The 19,900-nt window shown below is 36.4% G+C and overlaps 3 protein-coding genes across 6 annotated transcripts; 1 reads left to right on the top strand and 2 right to left on the bottom strand.

The window, feature by feature from the left end:
• Window positions 1–1,084: 1,084 nt before the first annotated feature.
• On the bottom strand, window positions 1,085–5,511 carry LOC127788794 (uncharacterized). The gene is made up of 2 exons (XM_052317408.1): window positions 4,700–5,511; window positions 1,085–1,906 (listed from the first exon to the last, which is right to left on the bottom strand). Exons 1-2 carry the CDS (start codon window positions 5,131–5,133, stop codon window positions 1,471–1,473), a joined length of 870 nt encoding a protein of 289 aa, XP_052173368.1. The 5' UTR covers window positions 5,134–5,511; the 3' UTR covers window positions 1,085–1,470.
• Window positions 5,512–5,948: 437 nt separating this feature from the next.
• Window positions 5,949–8,008, top strand: LOC127788793 (pentatricopeptide repeat-containing protein At1g59720, chloroplastic/mitochondrial). The gene has a single exon (XM_052317407.1). It carries the CDS (start codon window positions 6,011–6,013, stop codon window positions 7,847–7,849), a length of 1,839 nt encoding a protein of 612 aa, XP_052173367.1. The 5' UTR covers window positions 5,949–6,010; the 3' UTR covers window positions 7,850–8,008.
• A 1,273-nt stretch (window positions 8,009–9,281) lies between these two features.
• LOC127789270 (uncharacterized) lies at window positions 9,282–15,287 on the bottom strand. Of its 4 annotated transcripts, XR_008020521.1 has the most exons (6): window positions 14,554–15,287; window positions 13,214–13,801; window positions 12,033–12,327; window positions 9,661–9,728; window positions 9,480–9,546; window positions 9,282–9,390 (listed from the first exon to the last, which is right to left on the bottom strand). XR_008020521.1 is itself a non-coding variant. In XM_052318135.1 (5 exons), exons 1-4 carry the CDS (start codon window positions 15,133–15,135, stop codon window positions 9,691–9,693), a joined length of 1,503 nt encoding a protein of 500 aa, XP_052174095.1. In that variant the 5' UTR covers window positions 15,136–15,287; the 3' UTR covers window positions 9,282–9,546; window positions 9,661–9,690. The 4 variants fall into 4 exon arrangements, 2 of the variants coding, with proteins under 2 accessions (XP_052174095.1, XP_052174094.1); XR_008020520.1 differs by having other exon boundaries at window positions 9,480–9,728; XM_052318135.1 differs by having other exon boundaries at window positions 9,282–9,546.
• Between the last annotated feature and the right edge of the window lie 4,613 nt (window positions 15,288–19,900).

Here is a 19,900-nt window from a genome sequence, read left to right as displayed (position 1 = left end):
AATTACATGGGTCAAAGAGAAGCTCTAGAAGAATATCGACAAGCATAGGGCCTAGCTCATCTTCTTCTTATTATTATTATTAGTGTTAGTGCTAGTGTTATGATGATCACAACAAGGCTTTGAAATTGATGCAGACAAGTTGAATAAATATTGTGATGCTAATCTAATATACACCCGTGTGTGTATTTTAAAGAATTAAGTAACTGATTATCGTAAGAATCAAGTAATATTTGTAGTATGTTTTAAATATATTAATGTGATTATTCTCAATTTAGTCATTCTTTTTATATTATATGCGTTTATTTTATAATAAAGACATTATGATTCTACGATTCAATATAATTATAAAAGTATATTCAAATTATTTTATAATGCAATATCATGTTGTTATATTAATAATAGTTATTATTATTATTATCTTCTAATATATTTTTATGAATACAATATTCACGATATTAATAATATTACAATAACAATAGTTTATTAACCATTCATTATAATTATAAAAGTTAATGATTTTCCTATAAATTAAAATTTTATAGCACTAATATTGTTCTTATGAATATCTTTAATATAGTCAATAATTAATACTTTTTAGTCTTAAATTATATATATATCTACTATTTATATTATTATTAACACAATTACAGTTGATATTAATTTTAATTGCATTAAAACCTGTATCTTTTATTTCAAGAAGATGAAAAGATATCCCTATTTCTTGAAGATCATGGTAAGACGCAATATTTTTTTTTAATACTAACACATCAAAAGATATGACTAGTCTATTGTGTCAAATTTCACAAACTATTGAGATGGATGAAATGGCGGAGATAAGAAGCTGAGAATAATAGGTAAGACAAAGGACCTTACCTAAACAGTGTGTCCTTTGGGTTTCTAACTTCTAAAGGGACAGGAACCTAAGAATCAGGTAGCTAACGGACAGACATACAGACTTTCCTTTTTTACTTGTTTAGTTTTTGTTGGGTGAAATACTGAATGTACAAAGAGAGTTGTGTGACAGTGACCATAGGTGAAAAAGATTAATAATAATAATAATAATAATAATAATAAAGACTTGATATGAAAAATTTAATGTGATGAAGAAAGCAACTATGGGTTGTTATTGATGTAAAATTTCATTACCACACGTTGAAGTTGAAGTTGAAGAACCATCACAATGAAAGTAAAAAAAAAAGTTGCAATCTCTGGTAACTGAGGCAGTAACCAAAATAGATTCCAGAGAAGCGTGGACGACACTAATGCAATAATGCACCCACCACACCACCTTCAAGCTATCCTTCCTTCCTACTATGCACATTTTTTTGTTTCCGTCTACAACGAGGAATATGTTCTATATTTACAAAAAAGAAACTCAGTTGTCAGCGTTAATAATAATGATGATGATGATGATGATGATGATGATCTTCTAGCTCTCTAGTTAAATCCTTCAATTGTTTAGCCACTCCCTCAGCCCAGAACCCTCTTCAGGTCAGATTTCTGGTCTTCAGTGAGCCTCCGAGGGAATTTAACGTCAAATTTGATCCTCAAATTTCCCTTCTTTGTAGGTTCCTTGGAGATGGGCATTCCTTCGTTTGGGACCATCACCTCATGTCCAGGTCGAATAATATCATTCAGTGGCACGGTTATGTTCCTTCCATCCAGGGTAATCAAGTCAAGGGTCTTCCCTGTAAGAGCCTCCAGCAGCGATATTCTCTGATTGACGATCAGATCATTTCCCTCCCTCCTGTAAACAGCATGAGGTTTCTCGTCTACCACAAAAACCAGATCTCCAGGCGCCATCCCACTCTCCTGGTTCCCTTTCCCGGGAAAAGTGATTTTTGTGCCTTTCTTCCAACCAGGTTTGATGTCTATCTTTAGGATCTCGTCAACAGTCCTAGGTTTGCTGCAACAGTTACTCATGCATCAAGCTAAGAATAAATGAAATAAATCAACAACTGTAAAATGAGTGAATGAAGAAAAAAAAACTGAATAAATTGTTATTCCTCGAGCTCCTGACAGAAATCATTAAGCTAAGCGCCAATGTTGTGGACCACAGGCTTCATTGTTTATTTGTAATAACAGTGATTATTATTATGGTTGCTCATCATGGAACATGTGGTGAACCAAATTCTGGGGAGCACTTTAGCAAATATAAACTGAAGCTCTTCGAATTGGGGTTTGGATATGGAGGCATAGTTTTTTAAAATTTGTACCAAGATGGCTCCCCAATTCCAAAACCATTGTTCAGATTCCAGGGTGCCAGACATGGATTAGTCATGGAGTATGTGAACATCAAATATAATTCCAAAGAATGGATTGGCACTTAAAAGAGAGTGAAAACTTCTTACAAACCCATGGATGGTGACCATCGAACAGAATTCCTAGGAATCTATGGGCAGTCCAAACTTCTTCATCAGACATCTCTTCCCCACATGGGTAGTGCTTAAGGACTAATATAAAGATAGAAGGTGATGTCTCACCACCATAAAGCCTGGAACGGACCAATGCACAAGCTACCAGCATGTAATAGAGGACAAGAAATCAGCAAGCCAATAAATAGGGAACACTAAACATAAAGACTACTGTAACTATTTCTAGAAATTACACCCCTTCATTTCCCACAAGCAAAGTTTACCAACAACACAATAACAACATATCAAGTCTTTATCCCATAATGTGAGGTCGGCTATATAAACTCTATTCTTGCTAAACAACCAAACAAATTATCTGATTACAAAAAGAAGAAGAAGCAAATGTAGGATTTAAAAAGAAAATGTTCTGTGGCCCTAATTAAGTACTTTAAAGGCTTCCAACAACACCTGATCCAGCTCTTCGTATATAGGAACTCTTACAATTACAGAAACCAAAAATTTCATCAGCCCGCAATGTCTTCCAACATTTAGATAAACCACACACAGTGTAAAACTGCTGTATCACAACCAAAATGAAATAGACAGAAAGTTTTTCCTTACTACATTTACCATGAATTGGAGCATGGTGTAACACAGAATGGAAAAAAATTAGCGCAATCCCAAATGTAGTCCCAATATAGATTTTTTGAGATGCATTATATGACTTTATATTTGACAGTGTGTTTAGCCCGACACTTGGTAGGGCTGGATCAGTATTGATTTTGCAACTAACAAAATTTTTGGAACGAAAGCAAAAATCAATGCATGAGTATGGGAATGAAGGTTGGGAGATAGAGCAACACATCAAGGAGGGAGAGGGGCAAAAGCATCTCAGGACAAGGTTGTGGCACACTTAAGTGGTGTGAATCTTTGAGGGGAAGGCCTTAATTTATAGGGTAAGGTACACTAGGTACTGGTCACCCAGGAGATTATTTCTTCAAGGGAGAAGGATTATCCAAACACCAACAGGTTTTGACTATCATCATGAAACTCCTTGCAATAGGACATGGACACAAATTTCCTCCCCAAGCCAAATGGACCTCCAGGCATAGCATGACATAACAAACCTCTATCTCAAGTTTTCAGGCCACATAACCCTAAAGTTTTCATAGTGTGCGGGACCAATGTGTTTGGGTATTTGTATCACCTTCCCTTCAAGAATAATGCTGTTCCTCAACCCCATAGGCCAGTCTCAGCAAACTCATTTCGATGCTAAATGAACAAAGGATATTGGTCAGGTGTCCAAGTTATTCATATTCTAATTCAACTATACTTGAATATATTCCAGGCCCCCATATGCACTAGTCCTGGTTTGGTTCACTCAAACTTGCATTTATTATTAAGTGGACAGCACATGCCATAAGGCTAACACATTCAGGTGTCATTTGGAGCATACCTGTTTGGTCAATGGGGTTACAACCTACACTACCTTCTATTTGTTGAAGAAACCGTACACAGTAGTATATCCAAGGTTGAAGGTGCTTCTCCACCCTTAATTCCTTTTAAAGAAATCAATTTATGTGCTGAAAGATGTTCTTATATCATTTAGAAAGAAGCAGCAGTGAAGTATATACGTATTTTAGGTGTGTGATTGTCTGTATGAATGGATTAACATAGTCAATAGGCCAACTTCTTCCCGGATAAACCCAGCATTTTTCGTAATTCAGAAAAAAAAAAAAAAAAACTAAGAACAGGGATAAGTAATCTGGTTTTACCAAAAACTGGTTTTTAGCTCTATTTTCTGAAAACAGCTGTTTTGGAGCAAACAAACTGAACTTCTATTCCAGTTTCTGTTCTCCGACTCAGAAAACAGGAAATTGTTGTTGGAAATTCTGTCAAGGACAGCTATATTAGATACAGTTACTGATAACTGTCCTCTACCCTTGAAAACAGAAAGACAATATATCAATAAGAAAAATTATATTTCAGGAACAATCATAACCAGTTTTTTTTTTTCAATTTCCAAAGAAAACAGAAGCACAGACGTTCAAAACTAGATGGTTTTTCTTTTATGCAACATGAAAACTCTAGCCTAGCAAACAAGCTAATACCTCAAAGAAAGCAACAGAACAGCCGCAACTGCCCGAAAACGATTCACTATCTCATTTCAAATGATTCCAAATTCTCTATCTACGTAACTCTGACTGGCCGAAATTGCCAGTGCAACAGATTTAACAGAGAATTCGGAGCTCCAAAAATCAACCGCAATTAAACCACCGAAAAATCTGTTCAATACAGAAAATGTAGAGCAAGAGAAAACACGTAAAAGGAGCAAAATTGCGTACCCGGACTCATCCGGAACAATCCGCGAGATCTGCATCTTCCTCCTGGAACCCTTGTAAAGCTCCTCCAGACTACAAGGCAGCTTGCTCTCCACGGGAGCAGCCTTCCTGACCTTGCGATCCCCATTCTCAGGCCTCTCGAGCCCGCCGCCGAAGTCCGATCCCCCGAAGAACTCATCAAAAACAACGCCGGGATCCGAGTGATCGACCTGGCTGGAGGCCAGCCCTTCCTCGCCGTAGAGATCGTAGATCTGGCGCTTGCGAGGATCGCCGAGCACATCGTAGGCCTCGGAGATCTGCTTGAACCTGGCCTCAGCTCCGGAAGACGAATTCTTGTCTGGATGCCACTTCATCGCCAGTTTTTTATACGCCTTCTTCAAGTCCTCCTTGCTCGCGCCGCGGCTCACCTTCAGTATCTTGTAGTAATCAACCCCCATTTTTTCACACTCTGCTCACTCCAAATTAGAAATTCTCTGCCACTCAAAACACGATGATCATTGGTTGCTCCGTATATTTGTGCCTGTGTGTGTATATATATAACCGTGAATAAATCAGTGAGATGAGAGGAATCAGGAGTTCGTTACGATCGGTTCGAGAAGGTTCGGAATATGCCGCGTACGGCGGGGCGGACGGTGGTGAGTAGCCGTTTGTTGGCGGGGAGGCGGATGCTGCGCTAAGATACGTGTCGGCCGGGATATTTCTATGGGGCGTGCGCAACTCACGGCACAGTCGTGGAGTGGTTTGGAACGGGTCAATTGGGAGGGGACGCGTGGCCGCCGAGGATGGCGTGGCGGGCTGGCACTGGAGGAGGGGGCACAGGCGGGTGAGGGGGGAAACGGTTGCGACGCGAGAACGTGCGGGGTGGAAGTGATGAGTTGTGGTATCTTCTTTTTTTAATGGCTTTGGTAAGTCAGGCCAGGATTCTGTGCTGGCGTCTCGCCGTGGCCTCTAGTTGGGCCATTTCAAAGTTAGCCCGGCCCAAATGCATTTCGTACTTTAGAATTAGAATTATTTTACTTTATGGAGATCACTAAGGGCCCATTTAGATGTGGTGCCTTTTATAATATTATTTATTAAAATATATTTTCTGAAAATAAGTTTAAATAAATGTGGTTCTCATAGGAAAGAAAAAAAATATGGTTTTATGTGTTTTTATAACGCTATTTTGTATACAAAATTTCATTATAATTCTACATTTTAATAATATATAATCAATTTTATTAGTTTGCCTGCATATCTGAATTTGTCAATGTAATCTAAAATCGGCGCTGTACCATAAATCCTTAGCCAGGTACCATATTAACTGTGGAAGCCATGGTTTTGTCGGTGACACCAAGCCCACCTTCGTATGTTCTTCCCTTCACCATCAACGATGGCAACGCGAGCTTTAACCATCGTCGTCGTTTGCTTCACTACTTGGGCCAAGCCACGTCCATCTCTCAGCTCAAGCAAATTCACGCCCAAGCCCTCCGTACACCACCGTCCAGTGACTACCACGCCTTGTTTCTCTACAGTCGAATCCTTCACTCCGCGGCCTCGCTTGACCTCGACTACGCTTCTCGAATCTTCGACCAAATTGGCAACCCCAATTCGTTCATTTGGAACACTCTAATTCGGGCTTTTGCTCGTAGCACTCACCGCAAAGAAGAAGCTATCATAGCTTTCCGTGACATGTTGAGCGATGGAAGCGTGGCGCCTGACAATCACACCTTTCCCTTCGTTCTCAAGGCCTGCGCTTATCTGTTCGCCTTCTCCGAAGGGAGACAAATGCACGCCCAGGTTCTGAAACTCGGGCTTGATTCGGATGTGTATGCGAGCAACAGTTTGATTCACTTTTACGGGACGTGCGGGCAGTTGGACAGTGCACGCGACGTGTTCGACAAAATGACTGAGAGAAGTGTGGTGTCTTGGAATGTTATGATTGATGCCCTTGTCCAGTTGGGGGAATTCGAGACTGCGTTGCAGCTATTTGCAGAAATGCAGAGCGAGTTTAACCCAGATGCGTATTCGCTGCAGAGCGTAGTAAATGCTTGTGCCGGTTTGGGAGATTTGACTTTGGGGACGTGGGCTCATGCTTACGCTTTGAGAAGATGTGATGCTGATGTTGCTGAAGATGAAGATGACTATGTCTTGCTGAACTCTTCTTTGGTGGACATGTATTGCAAATGTGGATCACTGGACATGGCTAAGCAGGTGTTTGAGAGAATGCCCAAACATGATGTGAATTCATGGAATTCAATGATTCTAGGATTAGCAATGCATGGGCAAGCAGAAGTGGCATTAGAATACTTCGCCCACATGGTTGCTGAAGACCTGCTGCCTAATTCTGTCACATTCGTCGGTGTTTTAAGCGCATGCAACCATAGAGGTATGGTTACTGAGGGTCGAAAGTACTTTGACGCAATGATCAGGGATTTCAAGATTGAACCCGTGTTAGAGCACTATGGTTGCCTAGTCGATCTCCTGGCTCGTGCTGGCTTTCTGGAAGAGGCGTTGACCCTTGTGTCAACCATGCCTATGAAACCGGATGTGGTGATATGGCGGAGTCTTCTTGACGCTTGTTGCAAGAAAAATGCAGGGGTGGAGCTGAGTGAAGAAGTTGCTAGGCAAGTAATTGAGTCGGAGGGGGGAGAATGTAGTGGTGTTTATGTGCTATTGTCTAGGGTGTATGCTTCAGCTAGTAGGTGGGATGAGGTAGGCCTGGTAAGGAAATTGATGACCGAGAAAGGTGTGACGAAAGAGCCAGGCTGCAGTTCAATACAGGTCAATGGCATTGCTCACGAATTCTTTGCTGGAGACACTTCCCACCCTCATACCAAAGAAATTTACGAGCTTTTGGATGAGATAGAGGAAAGACTCAAGTCGACAGGATATGTACCTGACTTCTCGCAAGCTCCTCTGGTTCATGAGCCTGATCAGGGTAAAACACAGTCATTGAGGCTCCATAGTGAGAGACTTGCCATAGCTTTTGGGCTTCTGAATTCAAAGCCTGGAGTCCCTATACGCGTGTTTAAGAATCTTCGAGTCTGCAATGACTGTCACAACGTGACAAAATTGATCTCCTGTATCTATAATGTAGAGATTATTGTTAGAGATCGAGCTCGATTCCATCACTTCAAGCATGGCTCATGCTCGTGCATGGATTATTGGTGACATTTGCTCGTTAAAGCAGATCATCCCGCATGCTATGTTCATAATATTATAGTTATCTGTAGGTAAGAATATACGCAACATAGCCTATTTTTTCTTGGGAAAAGACATCTTTTCCACCCAATTTTCCATGTGTAGTGTTTGATAGCAAAATTTTTTCAAGGAACTCATTTTCCCATTTCTTGTCACCTGATAGCTTTTTACTTCAAATCATGAAAAACAAATTTTATAGGGGGAGGAGCTCCGATTTTCCAAACAAATGGAGCAACAACTCACTGTGTTCCCGTCTTTATCCTCTTCAACTTCACCATTGAAGCTGTAGCAAGAAAGGGATAGAGAACGAACGAGAGGGAGGGCGAGCGAGCAAGAGAGAGGGCGAGCTACTGAGTAGGTCAGTGGCGGTGAGCGGCGACGGGTGGATGAGCGGGGACGCAGCAAGAGAGAGCGTATATATATATATATATGTATGTGTGTGTATATATATATATGTATTTGTGTGCGAACAAGAGGAAGGGCAAGCGAGAGAGAGGGTGAGCCAGCTAGTAGGTCAATGGCGGTGAGCGACGGCAGGTGGATGAGCGGGGAGGTAGCGAGAGAGATGGCGTATATATATAGATATGTATGTGTGTATATATATATGTATTTGTGTGCGAACAATAAAAGGAAGGGCAGGCAAGAGAGGGTGGGCGGGTGAGCGAGAGAGGGAGAGGGGCAGCGAGAGAGGGCGAGCAAGTGAGCGAGTCAGCGGCGACAAGCAGTGGCGGGTGGGTGAGCGGGAGGCTACAACGGGTCTGTGTGTGTATATATATATGTATATATATCTCTGTTTGAAAAAATATGTATATTTGTATGTGTGATTGTGTATATATATAATTTTGTATATATAAGTTTGGAAAATAGAAAATTTTTAATTTTGTGGTTTGATTTATCTGTGAAAATGATTTAGTTAATTTAAAATAAATTATTATTTTAATTTTTCAATATTTTTCAATATAATTTCACCATTGAATTTCATAAAAAAATGATTATTTTCCATAAAAAAAAATACCTATCAAACACGAAATATCAAAAAAATGATCAAATTCTATAAAAAATATTACCAATCAAACACCAAAAAATAAAAAATAACATCATTTTTTAAGTAAAAAATTATAACAATCACACAGCTTAAACTTCAAATTTCCAGAAAATCGTTTTCCCTTAAATTCATTTTCTTTTCACCCAAATTTCACTCTTACAATCAAAGCACCCTTAATGAAAATTCATCAATAATTTATCTTGTAATCCATTGATTCTCTTAGTTGCCCAAATGTTTTTTCTACTACCATTAATGAGGGCACGAAAAGTTTGGCCCATCTTGCAGCAACTTGGCATACCCTTTTAGTTCTCATAAATTGTTCGCTCATCAGCTGTCAGATTGAGCAAGATTTGGAAATTGAGAAAAGATTGTTCTCCAGCTCAAGAAATGAGTGAGATTAAATATATATATATCCATTAAATCCGTTCACATGTATAATAGCCGAAGCACGCATCTTTAAATACGCCTGAACCAGTAAAGAAACGCATTAGAGGAGAAGCCAAAAAATTTTAATGCAAAAGGGTAAAAGGATTGTAGTTGTCAATGGGGCTATACACGTTTATTCAACTAGCATTGCTAATTGTCTTTTGCCGCTCCCGTTCAATGCAATATATAACTTCTGCTGTATAACAACAAACCCACTGGATTGAGATGATGCACAGGCAAGCCAGTCAAGCAGTTCATCATATTCAAGCAAGGCATGATTACAGGCCTAAAGCAGAATGCGTGTATGTACCAGCAAAAGCACGAACTCTCCCACAAGATTTCACATTGGAATTTCTGGTTTTGCCAAGTTTCTTGCCACTGATACACAAAAGAAAAGGCAAACGTAACCAAGAGAGTTATGGAGAAATATGCCCAAGGCAACAGAAATCCGAAACAACAATAATAATGGCAGCATCCTTGGTCAAGATAAATAGAAAGACATTACAAAAATGAATTAACAAAATTCAAAAATATACTGCAGAGGCTAAAGAGCAATTAAAAAAAATCTGAATACAGTTCCATGAGGATATTATGTCCTTTTGCCACACCATAACAAATTGCTTTCAAAATCAAAATAGCACCCTTTAAATTCAGAATTGGATGCTAAACCTTCAAACTACCATCTCGCTTCTCCTTCCCAAGACCAGACAAAACACATACACGAGAACTGACACTCCATATAAACCCTCTGGTTTAAATATTTATGGAACAAATTAGTAAATTAAATACATCCACTGTTAACTTTTACAAATTCATCATGTTTTCTTTTAGTCCAAAGCATAAGAGGATTATGGGGCAACTGTTAAGGACAAATGTGCTTTTTTCATCTTAAAAAAGGGGTAAAAAGTACTCATCCTTTACTAGATCAGCTAAACTTCATTGTTCTTGTTCATTTCTATCGACAGGAATTATCAAGGATGAGGATATGGCAACCAATAAAAAAAAAATTGCTTCTAGTGCCACCAAATAAAATAAAAATGAAAAGGAATTTGCACTAGTCTTCATCTTTACTTGATTGCACCTGTCAGTATATAGACTCCCATACTTTCTGTACTTTTCTTTGTATGTGCATACATCAACAATTGCATTACTTCGGGTAAATAAATCCCATATTGGCAATATCATAACATTTGTTGATTTTGCCCCTTAAAAAATAAATCATTTCGTAACTGTGATAACCAACATTCAAGATATAAAAGACAACCAAGCAGCCTCAAAACAAAGGGTCTAAAGTCTAAACCATGAAACCAGCATGGACACTCTCCAAGTGACCATAAAATCAAATGAATGACAATATGCACAACTCAATAAACTAGATTCATGTTGAACTCAAATAAGCAGATCTTGTTAATTGTTTAAGTCCTTGGGCAAATGACCCATTTAAAAGGATGCAGATGACACAATAGATAGTCATCTACCTCGGCCTAACTATTCCAAAGTTGTAGAAAACCTCAACTATTATATGCCCAGGTACCCTGATTAGAGAGTCAAGGTCTAAATTTGGGTGACAGAGTTCCTTCAGTCATCTCAATCATAACCAGGTGAGAGATTGTAACGACTATTTTCAAGGTATAGAGAGATTGAGGAGGAATAACTTCCAAGCCATGCATAGACCACCTTGGCCACAAAATAGGGGACCAAGAGGGTCATGGGTGCTATTCTCCACAAAACCCTCATAACTAATCTTGTCCTAGAGTATTCAAGGGACATCATGAAACAGATCAAGATAGATGTTTCAAGCTATGACAGTAGGTTAGACACTAGTGTTTTCTATTTTTCTTAAATTGGATAGCTAGCATGATATGACATGTCAACCAACCAAGAAGTTTAGTTTGTCAAATGATACTTGCTTATTCTATCAATAATTTTGGTAAGTAATCCAACTGAATATAGAACATTCAGGGAAAGAACTTATTACTTTGTGGTTTAAGTGAAAGACTCCATTGAAAATCAGCTCCTCTAATGAGGCATCATTTGCAGAGTTTCTCACAATAGTCCAGTTAATATTGACTGAGAAGAGTCCATTTAAGATTGTTCATCAGTTAATCAGCTCTTCATGTTATCCTAAAACTTGAACCCAATGCATATTTATTTGTCTTACTACCATATGCGAATAACAATCTAGTTTTTACTGTTGATCATTTGTTTCCTTACCAATGAAATTTCCAGCCTCCTACTTTTCCAGAACATTTTGTTCTAGTTTTAACTATTAACAAAGTCTGAACACACATTAATTCACCTTCATCATTTTTTACCATAGAACTATTAGAGAGTGTCCTATAGTTTGCAAGCTAGATTTCCACAATAAGTGCTTTCCCAACAGTATTCAGAACTACACATTACAAATAACATCATCCACAACCACAATAAACAATTTTGAGCCAAAGTAAAAGAATCGCCTAAGGTAAGAGCATGACTAAAATGGAGAAAAAACAGGCATATCAATGTTTTTTGTTTTGACTTGGTTACTAGCCTAGCATGCATTTAAATTTTGAACATAAAAAAGTAATCAAATTTCAATGCATAACATCAGAAATCAGTTCACTGTTTAGCAGCCAAAACGAAGTTTGGTTATTGAAACAAATAACACAAAAAGCTATACCAATTGAAGAACAATCTCACCTTTTGACGATGATTCAATTATGACAACATGCATAGTCATATTGTTGGGAGGAAGCTGCAATCGAAGGGGGTGCAGATTCCCATCCAAAGGACTGCGGGAACATACAATAATGCCCTGAAGACCTGTCTCTTGCTCCAATCTGTATCTCAATTCATCAACCCCATTTCCCTTGAACATGATGCAATGCCCCTCCAAATCCTCCTCACTAACATTGCCATAGTCATCGGCAACATGGTAGTATATAGTCCGACCATCAGCTGATGCCTTGGGCAAAGCATCCATAGAATCAGAAGACTGCAAACAAACAGAGAAACAGAACAACATCAAAATCTAACACTTCTAATAGGAACAGACAAAGAAGCCAAATTGGGTAGAATTGATACAGTTTACAATTTCTAATTGTTTGAGAATATATTTTATTTTTCCTTTTTGGTTTAGGATTCTTATTTGGAGTTGGATTCCTATTATAATTATTTTACACTTTAGTATAAGATTCTCCTCTATAAATAGTGATGCTCTGCAGTAGTTTTTATCATCAATTAGAATGAAATAATAAGTCTTCTTTAGAGAAAGATTTCTCTTGTTTGCTCTTTTCCCTTGTGGTGGATTCCTAAGGATTGGAGTATAACTATATCCTTGGCGTGGGCTACCAAGGTGGTGATTTGGCCGTTCATCTGCATCAACTTTGTTGAGTAGCCCCCTCCACTTTCAGTGTCAAGAATGTTTTTCAAAAGTACTTTCAGAATTTCAGAAATCAAGAAAGACTGGTTTCAAACTGCTAAAGAAACTGTTCTTATACAAACTAAAAGTAATGTGAAACGCCGCCATTTGGTCACGTTCTTAACAAACTCATTTTTATTTCCCTGAATTATAAAAGAGAATACATTGTTTTGAAATCTATTAATAGATAATTGGTATTAAAACATCTAGTTTTAAGAAACAATAAGAGTTATTTTTATTGATTCTAAATATTATTAAAACATAAAAATAAAAAATCATATAAAAAAATTATTTTCACAGTTCAGAGTCTTTTTCAATTTAGCGGGTAGCCATGAACGAAAAAACATAGGTTAATTATGAGTCCTGATGTTTTCAGTTTTCATGATTTTGATTTTGCAATCAGCGAAGACAATAACAAAACTGAAGCAAAAATTTGTAAACAAAGGGAAACAGGAAAAACCTCTTGTCTTCCGAAACTGGCGGACTTGGAGGAATTCGTGGAAGGAGAGCTCGCTTCAGAAGCCAAAGAATCCAAATGCGGGTTTGGCCAAACAGCAGCCGGAGAATTGGGAGGGTGGACGACGAGTTCGACGACGTTAACCTCCCAGAGCACCCAGTCCTGCGTGACGGAGCGGTGGGGGACGTCGTGAGTAACAGAATTGCGCCACGGCGGAACGCCGCCATTGGCGCGGAGGAAGTTGCCGTAGCGAGTCTTGAGCTTGACTACGTGGCTACTGTAGCCGTATCGAATCGGCTCCCACTCCACGGATGAGTCGAGCCGGCCGGGCGGCACGGTCTGGAGGACCTTCCGGCCCGTCATCCCGAACAGGAAAGCCTGGTTGGAGGCGGTAAGATACTTGCCGTAGCAGCTCTTGAGCCGGATTATGTTGTCGACGCCTTCGACGAACTCGACTGTCCAGTGAACGCTCTTGGAGGAGCCGCTCCTGGTTTGGCTGACGGACTCCTCGTCATCGTCAGCGTGGAGGTACTTGTTGTGGTGGCTCCGGAGGCGTACCGCCTTGGCGGGGCGGAAGAGATCCATTCCGGCCTGTAGCTCGAATCAAATACAGAGATAAAAGAGGAATTAGGTTTTAACCGAGGTTTTCACTTAAAACGCGGAACAGCAACGGGTTAGGCAAAATATACAGCCCCGTCCAGTCCAGCAGTGGTCACTTTTTTCAGGTCTATTTTAAATTAATATTATTTATATTATAATTAAAAATATAATCCCATAAATAATTTATCAACTAAAGGAATCTCCCTTAGGCTTGCTTTAGCATATCCATTATTCAAAACATCTAGAAACGATTGTTGCTCAAAGTCATTCAAAATAGTGCTATCAACTCACCAACTTTAAATTCATAGACAATGTATCAACCATATGAGGCTAGCTATTACTTTTTAGCAGCACGTGTCCACTTCCTTATGTACCCTTATTCTTCACCCCGAAATTGACTCCAAAGCTTGATTTAGTGAAATTTTATAAAGAAAGTAAGAATAATTAAGTAATCCCCTTGTAAAAGCTAAATTCATATTTTTATTTTTATACTTAATTTTTTTCATGTAATCATCCCAAACTTTTGATAAATTTTAATTATATTTTTAAACCTAATCAATTTAACCTTACATTTTTTTTTTCTCGTATGACAACACCTCACATTTTGAGTCAATTAAATATTAATGATGTTTTTATTTTTTTTCTAGATAAAAATTAGAATTTTCTAATCTAAGAAAATCTAGCGGAAGAAAAATCACCGTCCTCGAATTTTTACTGAGAAAAAAGAAAAGAAAAAAACTCACCTTCCTCGTAGAAACCCTAGGAGAGCTGGCTGCAGAGCGAACGGACACGGGTGACGCAAGTTCCAAGCCGGACAATTCGCCGGAAATTGACGAGAAGCTCGAAATGATCGACAAATAATCCGTCAAAGACTCGTCCTCCGGAATATCCGCCGCCTCCACGTCCCACAGAATCCAGTTATGCGTGCCGCCGGTGTGAGGATTGTCGTGCGTGACGGAGTTCCTCCACGGCGGCGTGCCGCCGTTCCCGCGCAGGTACGTGCCGTCGCCGGCCCTTAGCCTCACCAGAAACCCGTCCCTGACCGGCTCCCACGCCGTCGCCGAGTCCTTAGACGTTATCTGAAGCACCTTCCGTCCGGTCATCCCGAGAAGAAACGGTGCGTCGGCGGCGGCGAGGTAGCGGCCATGGCAGCTCTTGAGGCGGACGGCAGCGGCACCTTCAACGAGCTCGACGATCCACCGCGCGTTCCTCGACGATCCTCTCCGGCGGCTCTGGCGGACTGTTTCCTGGTCGTCTTCGGCGACGAGGTACTTGTCGTGGTGGCTGCGTAGTCTAACTGCTTTGGCTTTGCTGAAGAACTCCATGGATGGCGGGAGAGGATCGGAAGAGGAATTTATCTGGAGCCAAAGATATGAATCAAAGTGGACGATGGTGTTTGGTTTCCGGGAAAGTTAGAATTGCAGTTGCCTTAGATGAGTGTGAACGAGACGTCCATCCCATGGCAGGACCAAATTGATGGTGCGCTGACGATGGAATGCTTAAGCACCAGTTGGAAACAGTGCTCACGCGCTCGACGGGGCGCGTGTAGAATGTTGATCAAACTAGCACAGTCCTAGTGGACCATTTATGCGGTAATTCTGTTTCGATATATCTCCCAATAAATTTAATCCACGTGTTTTATATTTACGAAATTATACCCTGTTTTTATTACATTTCAAAAATTAGACTAAATTATAGAATAAAGAAATAATTTTATATAATTCTAATATCTGAGTTTGAGATAAATACTTTAAGGTTTGCAATTAAATCAAATTTCGAGAATACCCTTTTTTTAAAATATGAAAGTATTTTTGTAATTAGATCAAATTTTGAGGATAATTATTATAATTTTTTTGATTTACACAATATTATAAGCATCTAAGGTTTGCACAACATAAAACAAAACGATTGGAATTTATTATTATTTTTTAAATAATACTCTATTATAAATATTCTCGTTTATTAATCTCAAAATACGATGAATGAATTAAATTAGAGAATTTGATAGTCTTCGATTTCGATTCCAAAACAACACCCCAATTATGAAGGAATAGACTTTAGATGAGATCGTCAGGACTACCAGAATATATTCGGATATAATTACAAGTTTTTTAAGTCACTTTTTGTTTAATGTCTAAAAATTTTGAAATATCAAATAATTTTATTTAAAAAAATGAAATATAAGGAATAAGATTTAACTTTTTAAAAGCTTACGGCGCGTGAATAGCTGACTGAGCGTGGGGCAAGAATCCTACTTGGCAGTCTTTTCCCGCTCTAGAAGGCGTTGGGTTTTGACGTGTACGCGTGGATGTGGAAACCGTGGCACCATTTAAACTTATCTGATTAAATTAATTATATTTTCATATAATTAAATGAGCTAATACCTGAAATATCTTTAATTTTGAATATTTTTTATATTTTAAGATTAATGTAAATTTTATTTTAGATTAATCTCGCGTGTGTACATGATGACGAATTGGCATATTGATGTATCTAATAATTGACATATTAATAAAATAATATTATTTATAGAGCAAAATAATTTTATGTTATTTTTATTTTTTATTTTTTAATTATAAAATCTTTTACAAAATTATAGATAATTTAATTACTATGAGAATTATCCCTTGATTGTTCATTGCTTAGAAAGTTGCCGTAAAGCACATTACTAAGATTGTGACATCATTTTATTAACGATTACTCATTATTAAAGGTTAAGAGGTAAGTTAATAAAATTACATAACTTTATTGATTAGTAATTAATACATCATGTTTTAAAATATTTTATTACAATAATAAAATTCATGGCCTAGAAACTCATCGTGAAATCATTTGAAACTTTTAAAACAAGAAATAATCAAAGAGCGTAGGTCGTAACGTAAACATTTTAATTTTTAAATCAGACATTTAAAATTGTAAAAAATTGTGTAAAGTATTGAAGTCAGTGTTCAAACCATACCTTTTTTATGTTGAAGGCCTCTCTATTTATACAAGAGGTTGAGAATTTGTAATAAACATTCTCAAAATTTCAAAATTTAGTATGATTAAGATTCTTATATATAAACCTTATCTTATTCCAGATTCTCAAATGTATTTTTGAAGTTATTTGCTTATACTCAAGAGTTTTTCTGTTCACGCTTCTTTACTAGGAGTACCTTACAAAAGAGTTTTCGAGAGACTTTTGAGTTCACAAGTCTCCTTTCTTGCTAGTAAGTTTTCGAGAAATTTTTAAGTCTCCTAAACTCCTTGTGATGGCCTTTTTGGGCCATTGTTTGAAACTTCGGATCTTCATTCTCATGGGCTTAAAGCCCTTTGGTGTTGGCCTTATATCAAGTAAAAGATATTAATTGTTCAATCCAAATAAAAAATTAACTTTTGTATCTTATCTTAAATTCTGAACTAGTGCCACCCGTGCGATACACAGAATGTGTAATTACAATAAATTTAAAAATTAAATTTTAATTAATATTAAAAAATTTATATATTAGTCTTAAAAATACAATATCTTAAATCTTCATTAGTATTAAAAAACTCATGCATTGGTCTTACATTAAATTAAAAATAGTGATTGATTAATTATTAAAATAAAATTATTTATTATATTATATATTTATTTATAAATTATAAATATAAATTAAAACTTCTAAATATGAAGAAACATGGATATTTCAATGTTAATTAAAAATTCATTTGAAATTTTTAATTTTTGGTTTTGAAATTTAATTTTTGCATTGATAACAAAACTTTGAAAATATAAATTTTGACTTATTTTTCTTTTACTATGTATTAATTTTCTTGCATAGTCTTGCAAATGTGATATGTCAAATCTTAATTAACATTTAAGAACCCATACATTAATATTTATTTTTTAATAATTGAGGAATTAATTAAAAATAATATTATAAATATTTTTGATTAATAATATTTATAAAAAATATTTATTTTTAATTCATTGAGAAATTATATATCTATACATGACTTAATTAATAATTTAAATTATCTATTCAAATTTTCTATTAATAATATTTATTTAATTGATAATGAAAAGTTTCAAGATATTTTATAGGAGATGTCCAATTGTTTTGGAATAATAAGTACTAAATGTGAATTATTTTTCTTTTATACAAATGAATAATTTTTCTATAACTTAATTAATAGTTTAAGTTGTCTATTCATGTTCTTCAGAAATAATATTTATTTTTGATTGATTGAGGGATTAATTGACGAATTAATCAAAAATAATATTATAAATATGTTTAATTAATAATATTGATAAAAAATAATTCTTATTTTTAATTAATCGAGGAATTAATTGATGAGAAAATTAATCGAGTTTAAAATTAAGTTATAAATAAATATTATAAATAATAATCGAAACTTATGCTTAATTTTTTAATTTAATTACTACCTTTAATTTATTGGAATACACAAGCATTTAATTACTGCTACTTTTAGTAATTAATGCAAGTTTTTTGGGGGGAGAATTCTTTTGCAAACTATCATACTTTTATATAAATAAATATTATAATTTGATATTATTAATGTTATTATATTATTAAATGTTCTATTTTTCTTGTTTCACAAAGTTATATCAAATATATAAGCTAGTTATCGACTAAGTGTAGGTGTGGATATGCACTTGGGTTAAATCACACCTACAAGCCATCAACATAATTATAATATCTATTTGAGGTTTGGATATTATAATTCTGATTATAGATTATAGAATAAGAATTTGAATTTAAATAAATTTTAATTTAGATGAAAGAAAATATAAAGAACTTCATTTAGTAAGTCTAATGTTTCATATTGAAATAAGTCCTCAATACAAACTCACTCTTGTTAAAGAAACTCATTGTCGAAACCCATCAACAACGAGCCTGTTGTTGGTGGATTCTAGTACATAAAAAGAAAGAAATAGCATATTTGACTATCAATAATAACCTTCAACAATGTAATAGATTTGACCTTCATTAGGGCTTGACATGTGATAAGAAAGAAGAAGTTAAACTAATAAATTTGTTTCTTTTTCCTTATCTTATTCTTCTTTGTCGATTCTTGTTCTTCTTTCACCTCTCTCTTTCTCTCTTTGTACTCAAACTCAACGACAACGGATTCCTTTTGGAGCCAACTGTTGAAGGTTGTTGATAATCGACTCTAGACGATAATATTTTATTATTATTTTAATTAAAAATTATTTTAACTTTATTAAGATAATTTAGGTTATTTTGATGAAGTTATTAATGGAAGGAGTATTGTTGTTAAAAAAAATTAAATCACATAAACTAATAAAATATTTTTAAATCACGTGTGATGCTTGGGCCAATAACTCAAACCACATGAGTGCGATTTTGTGCACCTATTTTAACAGATGTGCATGTAATCTTTGTTAATTTTGTGGGGCTACCGTCTTTCTTTTTTTTTTTTTTCTTTTTTTCTCAGCAACCCTCTCGTTGTTGTCGCATTTTGCACACTAATTGTCGCAAAGAGAGAGGTGAGGTACCGACGGAAATGCAATGATGATGAGGCGATGGTGAAACAATGACAAGAAGGTCAGTGAGGGGAGAAAGACAATGAAAATAAAAAAGGAAAAGAGAGAAAAGCATAGTGGGTTCCTGGAGAGAAAAACTCCCAAAATAACACTTTTTACCCCCAACGGGGGGTAGTTCACTTAGTCAAAATTGCACTCAAACCACATGGAGCTAAGTGTATATATCTTATCGATTAAAGTTCATTGTGATCATGATTGGCATTCTGAGTTGTAGGTTGTGGCTCTATCTATAATAAACTCGTATTTAATTAATCACCTCGAATCTTCTTTTCTTTTCTTTGCTTTGTCCTATATATGTCAGTGAGGCGTGGGATTATACGTTTGCTTTGCTGTCTTGTGTTGCTGTAATATAAACTCGTAAGCATGTAACTTTAATTTATTAAAGTTATTTAAGATAAGATTTAACTTTACATTCTTTGTATCTTAATAATGTATACGTGATTGATTATTAGACTGACTATTGAGTGACTACTTTTGCTTATGATTGTGCTTTTCTTTCGTCAGAATAATAAGCAATTGTTGGCTCAAAAGTTGTATAT

The sequence above is a fragment of the Diospyros lotus genome, chromosome 13, assembly GCF_014633365.1.
Source record: "Diospyros lotus cultivar Yz01 chromosome 13, ASM1463336v1, whole genome shotgun sequence".
Classification (NCBI taxonomy): domain Eukaryota; kingdom Viridiplantae; phylum Streptophyta; class Magnoliopsida; order Ericales; family Ebenaceae; genus Diospyros; species Diospyros lotus.
The sequence above is the reverse complement of the archived record's forward strand: the minus strand, read 5'-3'. Positions and strand labels throughout refer to the sequence as shown.

What these genes read in the sequence shown, in the direction of transcription:
- LOC127788794 (XM_052317408.1), bottom strand. Translation starts at nt 5,133, where the DNA reads ATGGGGGTTGATTACTACAAGATACTGAAGGTGAGCCGCGGCGCGAGC. An exon ending in ATTGTTCCGGATGAGTCCGG is followed by an intron (nt 1,907 to 4,699) that starts GTACGCAATTTT and finishes TAACTGTTGCAG; the next exon opens with CAAACCTAGGACTGTTGACG.
- LOC127788793 (XM_052317407.1), top strand. Translation starts at nt 6,011, where the DNA reads ATGGTTTTGTCGGTGACACCAAGCCCACCTTCGTATGTTCTTCCCTTC.
- LOC127789270 (XM_052318134.1), bottom strand. Translation starts at nt 15,135, where the DNA reads ATGGAGTTCTTCAGCAAAGCCAAAGCAGTTAGACTACGCAGCCACCAC. An exon ending in CCAGTTTCGGAAGACAAGAG is followed by an intron (nt 12,328 to 13,213) that starts GTTTTTCCTGTT and finishes GTTTGTTTGCAG; the next exon opens with TCTTCTGATTCTATGGATGC. An exon ending in AATTGAATCATCGTCAAAAG is followed by an intron (nt 9,729 to 12,032) that starts GTGAGATTGTTC and finishes TTTGTGTATCAG; the next exon opens with TGGCAAGAAACTTGGCAAAA.